Here is a 20,458-nt window from a genome sequence, read left to right on the forward strand (position 1 = left end):
GGCATAGGTACATGTTTTGTGGGCTAATGAGCGTAATATGCGGGGAGATATGATAGAAGTATTTAAGTGGATGAAAGGAATCAATAAAGGAGATATAGATAAAGTTCTTATAATATCACAGCAGCCATTTCTTCAACCGATAAGAACAGTATTATCTGCATGTCTGATGTATATTTTATATTAATTCACCATTAACTCTTAGTCCTTCATTGTTATTTATAACTTTCATTAAGAATTCTGAATATATATATATATATACTGTATTGTTATTTTGTTATTTTCTTTTTACGCTAAAAATATCAATGTGGATATTCTTGTTGTCGAGCGTTTAGCGTCCGCCGCCGTCCTTTCCGGAGACCAAAACAAACGGACGACCATGGTGAGTGAGGTGCATGGGAATATCGACAAATATCGAAAGCATCTTACTAGATAATGGTGTTAAAATTGTAATTTAATTAATAGAGGACACTTCTGTGTTCATAAGCATTGTACATTTATACTATTTCTTTGTTATTTAAAAGACTAAGGCTGAAGAATTGAGTGTGGATTTGTTTACATTTTGATAGGGACCTACTTTTCTCATATACTGTACTTATTATTATTCCTAAGGCTAAGAGAACGAAGAAAGCTGGTATCGTGGGCAAGTATGGTACCCGTTATGGTGCCTCACTTCGTAAAATGGTGAAGAAGATGGAAATCACCCAACACAAGAGACACACTTGCACCTTTTGTGGAAAGGTAAGATCAAGGTGTAACACTTTTGATTTGGGAAGTTGCATTTGTTGCCACGCTCCGAATCTCGGGAATTTTATCTTTGCAATCAATAGTATAGACAATTCTAGGACACTTCTATGACGTTTCCTTACCAAACCTAACCTAATTTGGAAAATTTCATAGAAGAGTAATGTCTGAGAACAGCTCAACCACCAGAAGTTGTTGGATTTCCTTAATTTTTTCGGTAATGTATGAGAGCACTGCTACCACGAGAAGTTGTTAAATTTCGTTCATTTTGGTTAATATTGACGACTGATAAGATTGATCCAATAAAAAAATAACTTGGTTCGACCAATTAATGTTCAAATGGCAAGTGAAATTCAACACCAGCAAGTGCAGCGTACTTAATATTGGAAGAACAAATATTGATAATTTATACAGCCTTAACAACATCAACCTAGAGAAGTCGACTTGTGAAAGAGACCTAGGGGTACTTGTAAGCCCAGACCTTTGGCCTAAAAAACAGTGCATTAATGTTCGAAATAAGGCAAACAGAGTATTGGGTTTTATATCTAGAAGTGTAAGTGATAAGAGTGCAGAGGTCTTATTGCAACTATATCTTGCGCTAGTCAGGCCGCACCTCGATTATGTGTTTCAGTTCTGGTGCCCTTATTATAGAATGGATATCAATTCACTAGAGTCGGTGCAGTGGAAAATGATTCCGGGACTTAGAAACCTTCCATATCAGGATAGGTTAAAGAAACTTAACTTGCATTCCCTAGAAAGACGAAGAGTGCGGGGAGATATGATAGAAGTATTTAACTGGGTGAAAGGAATCAATAAAGGGGATATAGAAAAAGTTCTTATAATATCCGAGCAGGATAGGACTCGGAGCAACGGATTTAAGTTGGATAAGTTTAAGTTTAGGAGGGAGATAGGAAGAAACTGGTTCACAAATAGGGTGGTGGACGATTGGAACAAGCTTAGCAACTTTGTAGTAAGTGTGGGAACTCTGGAAAGTTTCAAAAGGAGGCTAGATAGATTCATGGATGATAGAGAGTGGTAGTAACTTTCGACAGGAGCTGCCATGCACAGGCCAATCGGCCTATTGCAGACTCCTTATGTTCTTATGTATTCATCATGGGTGCTAAGATGCGGGACATTTTTAATCAGTTACGATATGGAGCCCTGTTGTGCTGGGTGCGATTTCGATTATTGGAAGTTTATTGCATTATTTCATTCTAAAAATAATGAAACTAGAGAACAGAGGAAACCACGACGTATTCTGGTCCTTGACTCGCAGTAAGGTAAGAAATACTCTTAACAGCTATTTATATGGGGTTTTTTAGCGATTTTTTTTTTCGTTGGACGTTTTTCGAAATAAAATCATGGCAAAATGCACCAAAAAACACTAGAAAAACAAAAACCTAACCTAACTGAACTGACTCACCATATGCTGGAATCACCTCTTTCTTACCTTATTGGCCTGGTTCTTGTTCGTCATTGGATTCTGAGATTCTTACACAACGCCACATATGTTGGTCTTTGCGATATTTACATTGTCTTGCTCTTAGTACACTTTACTGAGGTTGGAAGAACACCATGCAAACGAAAAAATGCTATAGTTTTTTCAATTTTTTCCAAAAAAATTCGCTATCAGCTCCATATAATTTGACACCCATCGCAGACTTCCATGGTCGGAACTGAACTTGAATTTCGAAATATGGGACCCAAATTAAACTCGAATTTGTTTGGGCCAAATATACCACGAATTAAACCCAAAATCATTTAAATTCATTTCAAAAACGCTTTTGATTGGACGTGTATGGGAACGCATGCGCGTGATGATTTATGAAGGAGACGCAGGAGACACGCAGTGTTGGAGGAGAGGCAGGCGATAATGGAGGAAGATTAATAGAAGAAAATAGAAAATTTTGGGTAAGCTATCTCCGTTATTATACATTTCCGCCGGTAATGTAATAGATGAAAATTATCTTATAATTAGACGTCTTATTCGAATATGTGATAGATTAGTGGTAGGAATGAACGGTGTGTAAACGCAATAATACCATTTATATTCTTGTGGAGGCTGACCACACGATTCGGGTTAGGGTCAACTCGTACCCAAAAAAGTCGACTTGTACCCAAGATAACCCCTACCCAACTCGCGATATAAGTTGTACCCAAGTTTACTTACACCCAATACAAGAGATAATCCATACCTACAGGTATTATTCTATATACCATGCAATTTAGCTTTCTATGATTACAAAAAAAGATTATGTAAATCTTGTAGGCAAGTGCAGTGAAAGCGGGAAATGTAATGCAGGCTTTAAAATGGTTCCATCTCATTACATAAGTAGGTTATTCCATCACACAAACATTGCACAACAGATTTCAGACTAATGGATTTGGCAGTTTCAATTTATAAACTGGGCTATGTAAATGTTTAAAATGGTCATAAGACAACAAAATATAGACATGCATAAGAACATTGATTTTTCGGTTCCAGCTAATTGTAAACAAATCAGTAAGTATACAGTGCAGTGTAACCCTTCTTTACGCGGTCAATTGAACCCATGGAGGCCCGCGTAAAGTGAACAACAGAACATATGGGATTAATTGAAATAGACTGGGCCGACCCCCAAACTCCACTTTTTCAGACACAATACCTACGTTGTAGTAAAAATAACTTCTTAATTTTATGATGGTATGCACACACAGTTAATAATTATGAGAAATATCAATAATATTAGGTTTTTTAACACTTACATTAGTAGAAAAGATGGCTGGGCACACGGGGATGGGGGGTTGGTTCCGAGGCAGAGGGCAGATTATTGGCCCTCACCTGTATCAATTGTATCACTATCCACCAGAGGCTTGCAGGGCCTCTCTGTCAAAGTCCATATAAGTCCATATCCTCACTATCACTGATTTGGGCCGGCGGTGGCGGGTGAAGAACTCGGTAATGTTTTGATGACTGGGCGACCTTGTGCGCACCCTGCTCGCGCCGCTCTCCGCGTAAAAGGGTACACACACGCGGAAAGTGAGCATTCCGGTTACGGCAGGGTACTGCGTAAACGTGGAAACGCGTAAAGCGAGGGTTGACTATATATATATATATGCTGATAACCACAAGATAACATGAAGTTCCCAAGCGCGCTTTCGTGTCAATTCACATCTACAGTGGTGAGTACAGACTAAGGAGAAATACTTGACATGGCTAATATATACAATAGAGGAGAGTGGACACCTGCTGTCCTCTAGGGACTTGATCTCACTCTCCTCTACTGTATATATTAGCCTTGTCAAGTATTACTCCTTAGTCTGTACTCACCCCTGAAGATGTGAATTGACATGAAAGCTATTGGGAACTTCTTGTTTTCTTGTTTCCTTGTGGTTATCAGCATATACTTGGATCACGTGCACCTACAGTTTTGATTTACTTGCACATATATATATATACAGTGACCCCTCGTTTAACGAACACCTCGGTTAACGTAATTTCGATTAACGAACTGCCTTCCATGAGGATCTTCAATTCGGTTAACGAAAAAAAATTCGCTTAACGAACTTCTTACGAACCGACCTCAACATGTTTTCGCTTGCACTGACCGGGCAACCAGCTTTAGTATCAGTCCGCCAATACATTAATCGGTTCTAGGGCTTAAATTCCTTACTATTTTTGTAAATATCAAGAAGTTTATACTATTCAATAATTTTAAAAGTTTAATATTCAATTTTTTAGTCATTTTAACAATTATTGAACAAAATTGAAGGTAAAGTGACTAGTTTAATGCGCGGCATCCAGCCTCTTAACACAGCAAACAGGCGTCAGTCTCTCTCTGTTTTCACTGGAGGTAACATCTTGCTTGAGACTCTCTTCAACTAAACGCTTTTTTTCTGTGTTTCCAAGCAAATTATTGGTCATTTTGAAATATATTTTATATATTGACAATATATAATGCAGTGCAGCGTTGATTTAAAGAAAATAATCTTGAATTAAACCAGAGAGCTAAAATTTTATGGGTGAAATGGCACCATGGGGTGACTTCTCTTCCACCCCAATGCCTTCTCTTCTTCCTTCTCCTCCACCCCCATTCTAAATCCCATCATCATCATCATCATCCAGGAGCCTTCTACATACACACCTCAAAGTAAGTGAACTTTTCTACCATTTTTGTTGAATTTAGGAAATTTTCGGTGAGCTGGAACCAATTACCCAAAAACCCATTGAAACAATGGTTTCGGTTAACGAACGACCTTCTGGAACCTTCTTATATATATATATATATATATATATATATATATATATATATATATATATATATATATATATATATATATATATATATATATATATATATATATATATATATATATATACATTCATACATACATACAGTGAACCCTCACTTTACGCGGTCAATTGAACCCACGGCGGCCCGCGTAAAGTGAACAACATAACATATGGGATTAATTGAAATAGAGACCGGGCCGACCCCGAAACTCCACTTTTTCAGACACAATACCTACGTTGTAGTAAAAATAACTTCCTAATTTTATGATGGTATGCACACACAATTAATAATTAAGAGAAATATCAATAATATTAGGTTTTTTAACACTTACATTAGTAGAAAAGATGGCTGGGCACACGGGGATGGGGGGTTGGTTCCGAGGCAGAGGGCAGATTATTGGCCCTCACCTGTGTCACTTGTATCAATTGTATCACTATCCACCACAGAGGCTTGCAGGGCCTCTTTGTCAAACCCCTCAAAGTCCATAATAAGTCCATATCCTCACTATCACTGACTTGGGCCGGCTGTGGCAGGTGAAGAACTCGGTAATGTTTTGATGACTGGGCGACCTTGTGCTCACCCTGCCCACGCCGCTTCCCGCGTATACGAGTACCTGTATTCACCGCGTAAAGTGAACATTCCGGTTCTGGCGGGGTACCGCGTAAATGTAGAAACAAGTAAAAAAAACGCGTAAAGCGGGGTATTACTGTATGGGGAAGACCAATGTTTATCTGGGAGCAGAAGGGAGGGGGGTGGGGGTAGCATGGATGGGTGGCTCCCTCCCTTTCTCTCCCACAAGATTCCTTTTACACTTCTTTATGCAATTCCACCACAATTCTTATATAATTTAGCAGGGCTGTGGAGTCGGAGGAAATTTCGGCTTGTGGAGTCGGTAAAATTGTCCAGACGCCGACTCCGACTGAAGCTATTCTGTTCCTAAGAACAAATATATGAACTCAGGCATATTCATTGCAGTGATTCCACTGATCCCACTAATTTTCTTAAATTATTAAAAGAATTTATTTCCATTTTATAAGCATTATTATGAATTTATTGTAGCAGGCACAGTATAGCACTATAATTTTGGACGATAGTCTCTTCTTTACCATTTGAAATTTTGAATTATATCAAATTTTGTTTCGTTGAAAACTGCACAGAGGCTCTCAGCTACACAACAATTAGCTACAACCTGTTTTTGGTGAGATTAAGGCAAATTTAATTTAATAACTTAATCATGTAAGGTTTATCCATTTTCCTTAATAAGGTATTCATTTCTTTAATGTACATAAATATATAACTTTACTTTAAAAGGAATTGTAGGATCATCATTTAGATCCACATCAGATTATGAGCTTAAACAAAATTCATATGCTGAGATCGAACTTTTAGATATACATGTAAATGGTGTTTTCTAGTTAATATCTTGAATTCTTAATAAATTTATTTTTCTTTTGATTGAAGCTTTGAAAGTCAAGCCTATCATCTTTTTGTAGTTCTTAAATATCGTCCAGATCATTAATAAAGCTGTAGCAGTATAGCCACGGTGTTTTACTTTTTACCTATGCAGGTTACAACATACAAATTACAATTAGGGTGGTAGAAATAGTTGTTACAAATAGGCCAAGGAGTCGGAGTCGGAAGCATAAAAATTTGAGGAGTCGGAGTCGAATGTTTTGTCTTCGATTCCACAGCCCTGTAATTTAGGGTCATTTGGTGCCAGGTTGATAAAATATTATCCTCAAAGAATTGGCTTTCCTGAAAAAAGTCACACTGAAAACCATGAGTCATTGTTTACAAAGAGCAAACAGCAATTAGCTTACCACAATGTCTCTTCAGCACTTAGTAAATTAGTACAGTACAGTTGTGTATTTATTATCACTTTAATAAATCCTATTGTAGTGCTATTTAACATCAATACGTTATATTGTAGTGTACAGCATTATGCATCTGCATATACCCTGGTTTACTCATTAATCATTTGTCTATGTGTACAAGTAGCCAAACTGAGTCAACATATAACACTCAAAGGTAATAAATAACAGTTTTAAGAAGGTATCTTCATATCAGATACTATATACAGTGTGTTATAGTGACCCCTGTCGTAAACTGGTCTACTGAAAGCTCTTGCACAAATTCATCCTGATTGAATACCTTTCAATACAGCTTATCCTTTTATTTTAAAGTCATATCACATACAGTATTGTATTTTTCTCTATTACTTTAGATGTTATATTAATCATGATGAACCATAAACCATAAGAGGCCAATCATATGAGAATATAATACTGGATCAATAAATGAATAAACCTGACAAATGCGGCAACACCTGGTCAACCCCAGCCTGCTTACATACACAAGTGTCTTAGTTCTCAGTAGACCTATAACAAATCTGAATAGACCAATGTACAGTATTCAGTAAGTGTGGCTCATTTCTTAAGATTTTTATTTATTAGACCCTCCCTCCCCCCCCTAATTTTTTTTATAGAAGTATTTCTGGTGACCAGGGCATCTCCGAAAAAAGCAAATTCCGATATACAGGGAGTCCTCGCCTAACTTCAGGGTTACGTTCCTGAAAATGCGACGTTAAGCGGATCAGTTTTCCCCTAAGAAATAGATAGAATACAGAAGTTACGTTCCTGACCCTCCCGTTGCCCCATAAAAAAATTTCATATACAATAAATCATTACCATTTCTATAGAGAATAGTATACTGTATATAACTACACTACTAAGTTTGTATTGGTACTCACCGATGGGCGGAGGTGGTAGAGTGAGTGTGTGGTGGAGCGGAGGAGGAGAAGGATGGCAAGAGCAGAGGAGGAGGAGGAGGGTGGTGAGTCACCGAGACTCTGTGGCTGCCTCCTCCTCCTCCTGCTCTGACTGGGGTTCCTCTACCGCTGCTTGCTCCTCCTCCGTTGTTGTGTGCTCCTCCTCGGCGGCCGGCTGTTGTGAAGATGCTGCTGCTGTTTCTGCCGTCCCGTGATGAAAAAATGAATCCAGTGTTGACTGCTTTATGCGACTCATCTTCTCCTTATACATCTCGGTGTAACAACCAAGGCTTTCTTCAATGCTGGGTTGAATCTTTGAGCTATGTTCTATGTTTGGGTCGTCATCAAGAAGCATTTGCAGTGCTTGCTGGAACATGTTCAACGATTCTGCCAACCTCTTTGAAGTTAGCGTTCATTGAGGTTCTTCTTCGTCGTCGTCTTCAACAGGACTTCTGTTAATTGTTGCAGATCTTCGTTAGTGAGCTCTTTTGTATCGGATGCCAGGACGTCCTTAATATTCTCTGATTCCAGCTCATGAAAGCCTGCCTGTCTAGCCAAGCTGAGGATATCCCTATTCAAAGCTGGGACTAAGTCCGAGAATTCCGTAAAACTGTTGACGCACTCGGGGCACAGTTTACGCCACACACCATTCAGACAACTTTCTGAAACCTCTTCCCATGCCTTGCCAATGTTGTCAATTGCATGAAGAATGTTGATGCCGCGCCAATATTCTCGGATCGTAGGTTTATTTTCTCCGTCTGTAGCCTTGAGCAGCTGGGCCATGGTATTGTGTAAATAATACTCCTTGAATGTGGCGATGATGCCATGGTCCATAGGCTGCATCAGTGCTGTCGTGTTGGATATTGTAGAATTGGAGTCAGTGACCTTGTAGTACCCTTATGCTGAGCACATGACAAACACTTAGCAATATGCAATTCTATGCCTTTCTTCATAGTATTCCAAAAATACTTCTTTCTGACCTCCGTCAGACATTTGTCACGTCCGGGGTGACCTGCTTGGGGAGTATTGTGATACGTTAGTATCGTTTAACGAAGTGTATCAGGTACGACAATTTGTGTAACAATACCCTCAGTTGTCTGCTTGGAGCGAAGGAGTATGTCCCCTCGTAGTTCAATTGGATTGAACGGAAGAGGTGACTTTGGAAGATTAGCCTCCTTCCCCGACTCTAGAGCGAAAATGACTGAAGACCACAATTGATCAAGTCGTTGTTCATCCCTTAATTGTGAGTGGGAGAACAATGATAGAGGCATTACTGGTGCTGTTTCTGGACAAAGCGTCTGCGACCACATTCGCTTGTCCCGGTAAATACTTGAACTCGGGTTCAAACTCTTGAATGGTTTGATACCAGCGTGCTGGTCTACCTGAAAGATTTTTTTTACCGTGAAACAGCTGTCACTGCCACGTGATCTGTATAGATGGTTGTTTTATAAAAAAAAATTATGTCTTTAAACTTCTTCAGTGCCCAAACAACAGCTAACGTTTCTAGATGTGATACTGAATAACGTGTTTTGGCACCATTAAGTTTACGACTGGCAAAAGCAATCGCGCTATATTTTCCTCTTGCGTCCAGCTGCATAAGTACAGCGCCGATTCCCTGTGTTGAGGCGTCGGTACACAAAGTAAATTCTTGAGAGTAGTCAAGAAATGCTAAAACTGGGGCATTGGTAAGTGCTGTCTTCATTGCACTAAAACTATCTTCTTGCTAAGCATTCCATACAAAAGTTGCATCCTTACTAAGTAGCTTAGTCAAGGGTGAAGCTAATGTCGCATAACCTTTAATAAAAGAACGGTAATATCCAGATAAACCAAGAAAACTACGTACTTTATCAACAGTTGTAGGACGTGAGAACTGGGCAACAGCCTTAACATTGTCATCAACTGTGTGAATGCTGTCACCGTCAACTACATGACCAAGGAATTGGATTCTGGATTTTAAAAATTCACACTTAGAAAGTTTGACCGAGTCCTGCTGTTGAAAGTTTTTGGAAAACTTCACGGAGTTTAGCAATACAGTGATCCCTCGGTTAACGAAATTTCAATTAACGAATTACCTTCCATAAGAATATTCAATTCGGTTAACGAATTCCTTACGAATTTTTCCCACCATGTTTTCGCCTGCTCACCAGCTGTAGTATTAGTCTGCCAATACAGTAATCGGTTTTGGGGCTTAAATTCGTTACCATTTGAGTAAATATCAAGAAGGTTGTACTATTCAATAATTTTCTAAGCCTTATATTAAATTTTTTAGTCATTTTAACAATTATTTAACATAATTGAAGTACAGGGAACTAGTTTTTAGCGTGCCAAACACCACTTGACTCACCCAGAATGGCGTCAGTTTGTGTGTCTGCTCAGTGGAGGAAGCATGTTGCTTGAGACACTTGAAAATAAACTATTTTTACATTTTTACAGTACAATAATTATTGGTCATTCTGAAATTTATTTTACATATTGACAATATATAGTGCAGTGCAGTGTTGATTTAAAGAAAATGATCTTGAATTACACCAAGTGAACTTAAAATTTTATGGGTGAAATGGCAACATGAAGCATGGGGTGATTTCTCTTCCACCCCACTGCCTTCTCTTCTCTCTTCTCCTCCACCCCCACTTCTAATTCCCATCATCATCAACCAGGAGCCTTCTACATGCACACCTCAAAGTAAGTGTACTTGACTGCATTTATTTTTAGTTTGTATGTAATTTACGGAGAGCTAGAACCAATTACCCAAAATCCCATTGAAACAATAGTTTCGGTTAACGAACGACCTTCTGGAACGAATTGTGTTCGTTAACCGAGGAACCACTGTATGCATATACAGTCAACCCTCACTTTACGCGGTCCCACATTCCGCGTTTCCGCAATACCCTGCCGGAACCCGGGATGCTCACATTCCGCGGTGCGTGTACCCCTTTACGCGGGTGAAGTATAATTTTTTTTATTTAGCTCATAAAATTCATACAAATTATCCAGCCAGAATATAATTTACATTGCTGGAATTCTTACAATTTGATGATCATCTTGAATATAAGCATCATAGATTTTGCATTAGACATACAAATTTTAGATCTAATGCAAGTATTTTGTTTACTCAGCAAATATGTTATCTTTTGTGCAAAATATATGAAGTGTATATTCAAAATATTCCTGGTCTTGCAAGGAATCCAGCAATGTCAATTATATTATCCTAACTTTAGTCTGAGGTATTATTTATTACTAAAAGGGTAAATATTCTGGTTTCTCCCAAACATTTATCTGGTAGGGAGGGTTGGTGGGGGGGAGGGAGGGAGGTAGGGACCAACCGACCATCTGGCGAGGTTGGAAGAGGGGGAGAGGCAAGGTGGGGTACTTTGATTGACAGATAGTGTTGTGAAGAATATTTTATTTTTTTTATTTACTGAAGGTATTTGTTTTAGCTCATAAAATTCATACAAATTACCCGGCCAAAATATAATTTACATTGCTGGAATTCTTACAATTTGATGATCATTTTGAATATAAACATCATAGATTTTGCATTAGACATACAAATTTTAGATCTAATGTAATTATTTTGTTTACTCTGAGTAAATATGTTATCTTTTGTGCAAAATATATGACATTTATATTCAAAATATTCCTGGTCTTACAAGGAATCCAGCAATGTCAATTATATTGTCCTAACTTTAGTTTGAGGTATTATTTATTACTATACCTTAAAATCTAGTGGTTTTCTCCCAAAAATTTCTCAGAGGGGGAAGAGCCAGCCAGTGTAGTGTGAGAAGAGGGGGAGGGAGTTGAGTCCATTATTTGAATGGACATTAACTTGGCGACTGTATTTCTCTATTTCTCTTAAGTATTAATTGTGTGCATGTACCATCATAAAATTAAGATGTTATTTTTTCTAGAACATAGGAATTGTCGGAAAAAGTGGAGTTTGGGGGTCAGCCGGTCTCTATTTCATTTAATCCCATATGTTATGTTGTTCACTTTACGCGGGTCTCCGTGGGTTCAATTGACCGCGTAAAGTGAGGGTTCACTATACATCCTTACTGACTACGATGAGATCATCTAAGTAGGCACATACTGTGGTACCTATCAACCCTGCAAAAAAGGTGTTGATCACCCTTTGAAAGGCATCCTCAGAAATTAAAAATGCCCAAATGGAGTGCTAAAGCCGTAATCTCTCAAGATTTTCCATCCAGAGGTATTTTCCAATAACCGCTAAGCAAATCATGGTTGCTAAATACAGCATTATCCTTGCCTAAGGATTGTAAAATATCACTCAAGACAGGCATTGGATACCTATCTGGGATAGTATTTTCATTGACGCGCCTAAAATCAATTACTTGGCGCCAACCTCCATCCTTCTTAGGGACTATTGAAAGGGAATTTTGAATGTGTGATAACCTCTTGATCCAACATATCCTGAACCATGTCATGGACTACAGCGCTCTGGCTATGTGGTAATCGGTAAGCTGGTATGTAAATTGGGTTTGTGCCTTGTTTTAGGGATATGTGATGTGAGGTTAAATTTGTGTGACCTAGCTGTTCCTCAGGTAAAGCTACAATGTTTCGGTAGTCGGCAAGCAACTCCAGGAGCCTAGTCTTGCCTTTCGGGTGATCAATCACCTTAACATGTGTTATTTGATCTATCCTCTCCTGGCTGGTTTGTTTAATTGAAGGTGAACACTACCAATTGGGATTTGTGTAGGCTGTTTGGCAACACGACTTACCGTGGTGGGATACCTGGGGTAACTCCATCCCTATTTGTCTACATCGTTGGACTGCCACACAATCCTCCGTAGTATGGGTGGGAGAATCATGGTATAAACACCACACGTCTTCTGTGGTCTGAAACAGACCTGGTTTGAGCAGCTGTTGCATAAGTCGTAGGTAGACCTAGTCGCTGTGGTGGTTGAGGGGTTGGTTTGTTTTTAGGCTTAGCACCATGTTGTTGGAGTTGGTAACAAAAATCTACAGTATGACCATTTTTCTTACAATGTGTGCATACTGACCATTTTTCTTACAATGTGTGCATACTAAATGTTGCTTCTTTGTTGCCGAGTTCTTAGGAACTCATTGTAGAATTGACGCTACAGGTGTTATTGTCCTTGCTAGGGGAGTACGTGATGATTTAGTAGCGATCTTGGCTGCATAATCCAAAATGTCCTCATCTGGCTTATAATCTTGTCTTTGCATGAATACAGTCATGCGCCGGTTAACGTCCGATCGCATATACGTCCATGCCCCCCCCCCAAGTGACGCCTGCTGGACCACTCCATGACCCCCTGACGGAGACATGATGATCCTCCCCATACTGGTCAGATATTATGTGTTAAAGGAATATGCTTCCTTACTTAGGCTTTTTTTAAGCATTTGCCTAGAGGTGAAATGTTAACCTACATCTATTGAGGATAAAATCTTTCACCTACAAATTGACAATAACACATTTGCTGTAATCAGACATATCTAGTTGCCTCAACAATTGAAATTTGGGTTGCAGTTTCAAATTCTGTGGCATTACTAAAAATAGTAAAGTTTCTGGTGCACACTAAGATTAAGAGAAAAAGGAGGACTCAGGCGTTCTGATGTGAGAGAAAACGGACTCGTATGACGTCCTGATGAGAGAAAACGGACTCGTATGACGGGGGACCAAATAAAAAAAGCATAGCTACATGTTTTGTGGACTACAGTATTAAGCGTACCCTTTTCATCACTTTGTAATAAACCTAGCCATGCCCGTGTGTGTTTATGATATTTGCCATAACATTATATATATATTTAGTGGGTCTAAATGGTCGTAAAATGGGAAACTTGGGGTTGGGTCTTGGGTGCCTGAACCAATTAGAATAAATCCCATAGGTTCTGTACTTTTGTTATCGGCGGGGTCCCAATTAGGCGCGATAACCAAGGGATGACTGTACTGTATATACTTGTGACACTGGCCAGTTGCTTCTGGTGTTATGGTACAGGGGTACCAAGTGACAGCACTAGGATCCCGCTTCCTCTATCAAGGAATTAACAATTAAAATTTAATTTGGAAAAAAAAACATTCAAATAAATTACTATCTTACAAGAATCCCTCCAATGTAAGTTATATTCACCCAGCGCCAACTGTCAAATCTTATCTCAAATAAATAAACAAATAAACGCCAGACATTCTGTCCCCCCCCCCCTCTTCCCACCACCCTCGTGTTCAAGATAAAAGATTGGTGATTTCTCTGTTTATTTTATATAATATCTCAGACTAAAGGTTGTTTATTTTATATAATATCTCAGACTAAAGTTAGGATAATATAATTTGCATTGCTGAAATCCTTGCAAGACAGAGATTAATTTGAATATAAGCATCATATATTTTGCTCAAGATATAAAAAATTTAGTGCATTAGTGTACAATACTGTAGTACATTTTATAAAAAGTTTTCCAACTGTATTTTTGGGTAGATTTACATAAATTTCTTCATTTATTTTCATCCATTTACATGCACACACCATGCTAAAAGAAATAAATAACCTTAGTGCAAAGCTGGAGAGCACATGTACAAATTTGGTACTAAAATTGTTATGTCAAGTGCGAATTACAACATGTTTATATTCAAATAAATCAGTACAGTATCTTACAAGGATCCCAGCTATGTTAATTATATTCTCCTTGGTCATATCACTGGCATTTTAAAATGAGAGAAGCTTAGTAGGACTGTTAAATAAACACAGAGACCTTCCCCTCAAACTTATCACCTCCACCCCCCCCAACCCCTCGCTGGGTTGTGTGGCTGGTTCCTGCAGTCCCCTCCCTCCCCTCAGCCAGGCTTTAAGGCTTGCAGTTTTTATCTTATATAATATCTCAGACTAAAGTTAGGAGATTATAATTTGCATTGCTGGAATCCTTGCAATGCAGCCAATAATTTGAATATAAACATCATATATTTTGCTCAAGAGATAAAAAAATTTACATTATTGTACAGTACTGTAGTACATTTCATAAAAAAGTTTTTCAACTATTTTTGGGTAGACTTACATAGATTTCTTCATTTATTTTCATCTATTTACATGCACACGCCATACTAAAAGAAATGTAATATAAATAAATGACCTTAGTGCAAAGCTGGAGTGCACATGTACTAATTTGATTATGGTACTAAAATTGTTTTGTCTAGTGCAAATTATAACATGTTTATATTCAAATTAATCAGTATGTTACAAGAATCCCAGCTATGTTAATTATAGTCACCCAGGTCATTTCACTGGCTTTTTATAAGAGAGAAGCTTAGTCACCTAAGAACTGATAAATATACACGCGTTAGACCGGGGCCTGTGCCAACTGTCAAACGTACTACCTCCCCTCCCCCCACACCCCCCTCGCTCGCTCCCACCCTCTCTCTACCCCATCTGCTTGGCGTTGCTGGAATCCTTGTAAAACAGTGAATAATTTTAATATAAACGTCATGTATTTTGCACAAGAGGTAAAAATTAATCACCTGTATCATATTACAGTGATTTGAGAGTAAAAGTGCATATGTACGTATAGTATAGTACAGTGGTCCCTCGGTTAACGAGCACAATCCGTTCCAGCAGGTTGCTCGTTAACCGAAACCATTGTTTCAATGGGTTTTTGGGTAATTGGTTCCAGCTCACCGAAAATTGCCTAGCTTCAACAAAAAAAGTAGAAAAGTACACTTACTTTGAGGTGTGTATGTAGAAGGCTCCTGGATGATGATGATGGGAATTAGAATGGGGGTGGAGGAGAAGGAAGAAGAGAAGGCATTGGGGTGGAAGAGAAGTCACCCCATGGCACCATTTCACCCATAAAATTTTAGTTCTCTTGGTGTATTTCAAGATTATTTTCTTCTTTGAATCAACACTGCACTGCATTATATATTGTCAATATGTAAAATATATTTCAAAATGACCAATAATTTGCTTGGAAACACAGAAAAAAAGCATTTAGTTGAAGAGGTCTCAAGCAAGATGTTACCTCCACTGAAAACAGAGAGAGACTAACGCCTGTCTGGTGTGTTAACAGGCTGGATGGCACGCCAGAAACTAGTTTCTTTACCTTCAATTATGTTCAATAATTGTTAAGATGTCTAAAAAAAACTTAATATTAAACTTTTAAAATTATTGAATAGTATAAACTTCTTGATATTTACTAAAATAGTAAGGAATTTAAGCCCTAAAACCGATTACTGTATTGGCGGACTAATACTACAGCTGGTGGACCGCCAAATGCAAGTGAAAACATGTTGAAGTCGGCTCGTAAAAAACTCGTTAATCGAGGGATTGCTCGTTAACCGAAGTTAAGAATCTTATGGAAGGTAAATCGTTAACCGAGGGACCACTGTATTCCACATACACGTAAGTATAAATAAAAAGTTTGTGATGATCGGACAACGTCCATTTCGGTTAACATCACGTTTTCAAGAACGTATCTAGGACATTAACCGGCGCATGACTGTATATGCCAAGTCACGGATTGTTAGAATGAAACCAAGGAACTCTATTAATTGTGCAAAACTGTCTAGACATTATTGTGCTCATCCACCCAGGGTGAACTTCGAAAATTGGTTAAGATATCTTGACAGACCTTGCCAGCAAGGGAGACACATCTCATCGTGTCTTCAGCGCGTATCGTCCGTGGCAGATGATAACCCACCTAAACATCCAGTTCAGGTGACCCTGCTGTGCACCTAATTCAAATAGACCAATTAAAGTCTTCTTAAACTTCTCATAAGTAGGATGTGCAAGACCACTAGCATCCAAATGTTGGTTAGCATAACTTCCTTCTTTGATGTGACCGCGTACAAATGCTTTGCGTTCATTATCACCTGTTATTTGAATGTTTTTCATTACATCTTCACATAACCTTAAAAATGTGGTTACATGATAGTCATCCTCCGCCTTAAACTTGCGGATGCGATCACTGCGCGGCAATACTTGAACAATATTAGGTTGGTTAGATGACATGCTGATATAAGATGTAGCCATGGTTAGTGAGTTGCTAGACAACTTACCCGGTAGCTCTAACTGAAAGATGCGTGGATGCAAGAGGGAAAGTAATCTTTGACACACTGTGAGATTCTGTAGACTGAGAGGTATACTGCCCATAATCAGGTGTTGTATTGTACATATTACCTGACCTTAGGGTTCCACGACATAAATCGTCATGCGATTGATCACTTAGGTGTTCACTACTCTCAACAGAAATGTCTCGCAGTAAGGGCGCTTGCATTTCTTGCGAATCTATTAATTCTATTGTGTTCAGTATTCACACTAGTACCAGTAACTAGTACAGTGTCAGACTTGAGTGTGTCGTCAGAATTATGTGAAACGTTATCATAAATCTTCAAATCAGTAATATCTGAACTCATTAAATTAAAATCATCCGTCAGGGTTAAATAAACATGAGAAATCAGTCTACACAAAACCTTGCCTAGCCACTAACAGTAAATGTTTGAAAAATATCATAATACTTTGCAAGAAAAAATTATTAATGGTTTTCGTGAACTTCAGTGTATTTATATATATCAAATAATAATAAGACACTTATCCAACAATAGCGTGTGATGTTGTGCTGTCGAATGTTAATGTGTGTTTAATAGTGTGTCCTGTCCTACCTATTACTGTTGGCTTGATTGTAGAATTCTGGGAATTTCTTGAAAATCTGGCCTTTAATCCCATAGCGAGAGAAAACGGACTCCTATGACAGGGCACTCAAATAAAGATAGACATAGCTTGCTACATGTTTTGTGGACTATCCACTGTACGTACAGTATTGAGCGTATCCTTTTCATCACCCTAGTCATACCTATGTGTGTTTCTGATAATTACCATAACATTATATATCTTAAGTGGGTCTGAATGAAAGCAGGTGTACAAACACATGCCATTCAGACTGACAGACTTGACAAGTTTTACCAACCATAAAGACAGTTGTAGCTTTAAACATCACTCACAATGGATGTTGAATATTCCAACTGTAATCAGACATATCTAAGTTGCCTCAACAATTGCAACCCCAGTTGCAATATCAAATTCTGTGTCATTACTAAGGAATAACGAAGTCTCGGCTGCACTCTAAGATTAAGAGAAAACGGAGGACTCAGGCGTCCTGAAGCGAGAGAAAACGGACTCCTATGACGGGGCACTCAAATAAAGAAACACACAGCTACATGTTTTGTGGACTACCCATTGTACAGTATTGAGCATATCCTTTTCATCACTTTGTAATAAACTTAGCCATGCCTATGTGTCTATGATATTTACCATAACATTATATATATATATATATATATATATATATATATATATATATATATATATATATATATATATATATATATATATATATATATATATATATATATATATATATATTGGGTCCAAATGGTCGTAAAATGGAAAACTTAGGGGTTGGGTGCCTTGAACCAATTAGAATAAATCCCATAAGTTCTGTACTTTCGGACAACGTCCATTTCGGTTAACGTCACGTTTCTATGAACGTATCTAGGACGTTAACAGGCGCATATATATATATATATATATATATATATATATATATATCAAGATTAAATTTGCTAATTTTGTTACTTTGAATACTCTACCTTTGAAATGTGTAACTGGGGGCAACCCCGGGGTCAGTCTTTTACCCTGTACATGACATCCCTGAAAATTGGGTTTGGAAAATAAACGTAAAATTTTGATACTGTATGTCCCAATTTCTGTAGGCCAGTCATACAGTATCACTTATTGTTTTCTCATCTCGTGTACAGGTACTGTATGTGCTTTTCATTCTACTACATCTTTTATATTTAGCATTTGCTAAGATTGTTCTCTCTATTGGTTTTGTTCTTTCCTAACTCTTTATGCTTCCACCATATTGATATAAATACCGGTAATAAATTTTCCACTGCATTGTATGTACAGTACCGTACTTAGATTTTTATTTAGTATTTAAATTACTACAGGGTATTGTTTTTCCTGTACAAGTAGTTTAAAGAGGGATGTGTAAGTACAGTACATGCAGGTATTGACTAATGCCTGTAAAGCAGGTTACAAATAATTGGTCTCTTGATTAATCCTGTTTTTCATTTTCAGGAGGCAATGCGTCGTAAAGCAACTGGTATTTGGTCCTGCAAGCCTTGCCGTCGCACAGTTGCTGGAGGTGCATATACATACTCTACTGTCGCTGCTGCTGGTGTGCGATCCTTTATTAGGAGGAACAAGGATTTGAAGGAGAAAGAAGCAGCATAAATAAATTGATTATTTAGAAATGATTTTTATTATACAGTACAGTACGTTCTTTTTTCTTTATAATCGCTAGGGTGCTGTTGGCAGTACTTGCCACCCAGTGGTAAATCAAGAAAAATAAATTTTTCCAAGCTATATATTGACCCTCGGGAAACTTCCCTGGCTTGTTGTGATGGCAAGCGCTAATGGTCACTTAAGCACTTAGCAACTATTTTTAGCTTGCCTTTGTGTCCGAGATGGCCAGTAATGCATATTTTTCCGACCATAATACTTGTTTGCTATAAAAAATTAATTTAGAATATTTTATTTGCATTATTTTTCATAAAAAGTGCTTGGCAACACACACTCGGTCAGTCTGCAGGCTGTCTTTGTGTTTGGTAGAGCAAGTAAAGCATAAAATAATAATTCCACAAATAAATACATTTAAAACATAATCATAGCATTATGTTCCAGTAATACTACACTACATTACAACTACACTACTTTTATCAATATTACTTTGATACAACATGATAAAATGGACAAACAATGAAAATGAAAAAATAAATAGGTATTGACATTCAGGATGCTTCCCTGTGGTGTGACAGGCAAATGGTCACACTGGAACCTGATAACCCACGGGCATGCAAACAGTCGGGGAAAAAGGCGAGTGTTCTGGAACGTCACCCAGGATGCGCTAGTCGGGCATTCTGGAACGTCACCCGGGCCATAAGGTTTAATGTGGTGGGTATTGTAGAGTGATACAACAAATAAGTCACTGATAATGGTTCTATTTGGAACTGGGATATTGCACAAAATTTATGTTACACAAAATTATGCAGTAGTAGTTATACTTTCTTGTATTGACATTAATCTTTTTGTTGCAAAAATGTAAAGTATAATAAACACAAGAAAAACAAATGAAGCATAGTTATAGTGTAAAACTGTTTCATGGGGGAAGGGGGGTAAAAATTATATCTGGTACGAGACTCGAAGTAATCTAAGTGGCATTGTTTTGCCTCGGTATTTTTACAGGTTAAACAATTCTGAGAAATATAATGGTACTATTATGAAAATAAAAATAATAATGCAATATGAAACTGAAACCCATCCTCTTGACAGCAAAGAATTCACTGTATTGACCATGTGTACAAGGTCCCCACTGACCTGAATAAAATCATCTGGCAATAGCCAAATTTAAATATTAAAAACTGTGTACTGTATTGAAGAGGTTAACCTGGTATAAATGATTGTCCAGGGTTAGGTGAATTACCCCAAAAATTAACAAAGTTGAATTTGGCATTCTTAACACTGGGGATTGCCTGAAATTTATTTAACTAGCCTGTCACTCACTGTTTGGAGCCTGCAGTGTGACCAGAAATCGCAGATATTTTTCTCGAGTTATTCGTGGCTAAAGCCCCGTCACACAATCGAACAGTGCCCGG

The 20,458-nt window shown here is 38.0% G+C and overlaps 1 protein-coding gene across 1 annotated transcript; it reads left to right on the plus strand.

Annotated features, from left to right (window-relative positions):
• Window positions 1-276: 276 nt before the first annotated feature.
• On the plus strand, window positions 277-19,057 carry LOC121878164 (60S ribosomal protein L37a-like). The gene is made up of 3 exons (XM_042384193.1): window positions 277-379; window positions 610-738; window positions 18,882-19,057. Exons 1-3 carry the CDS (start codon window positions 377-379, stop codon window positions 19,035-19,037), a joined length of 288 nt encoding a protein of 95 aa, XP_042240127.1. The 5' UTR covers window positions 277-376; the 3' UTR covers window positions 19,038-19,057.
• Window positions 19,058-20,458: the final 1,401 nt, after the last annotated feature.

Source organism: Homarus americanus, unplaced genomic scaffold (assembly GCF_018991925.1).
Source record: "Homarus americanus isolate GMGI-L3 unplaced genomic scaffold, GMGI_Hamer_2.0 scaffold45562, whole genome shotgun sequence".
NCBI lineage: Eukaryota > Metazoa > Arthropoda > Malacostraca > Decapoda > Nephropidae > Homarus > Homarus americanus.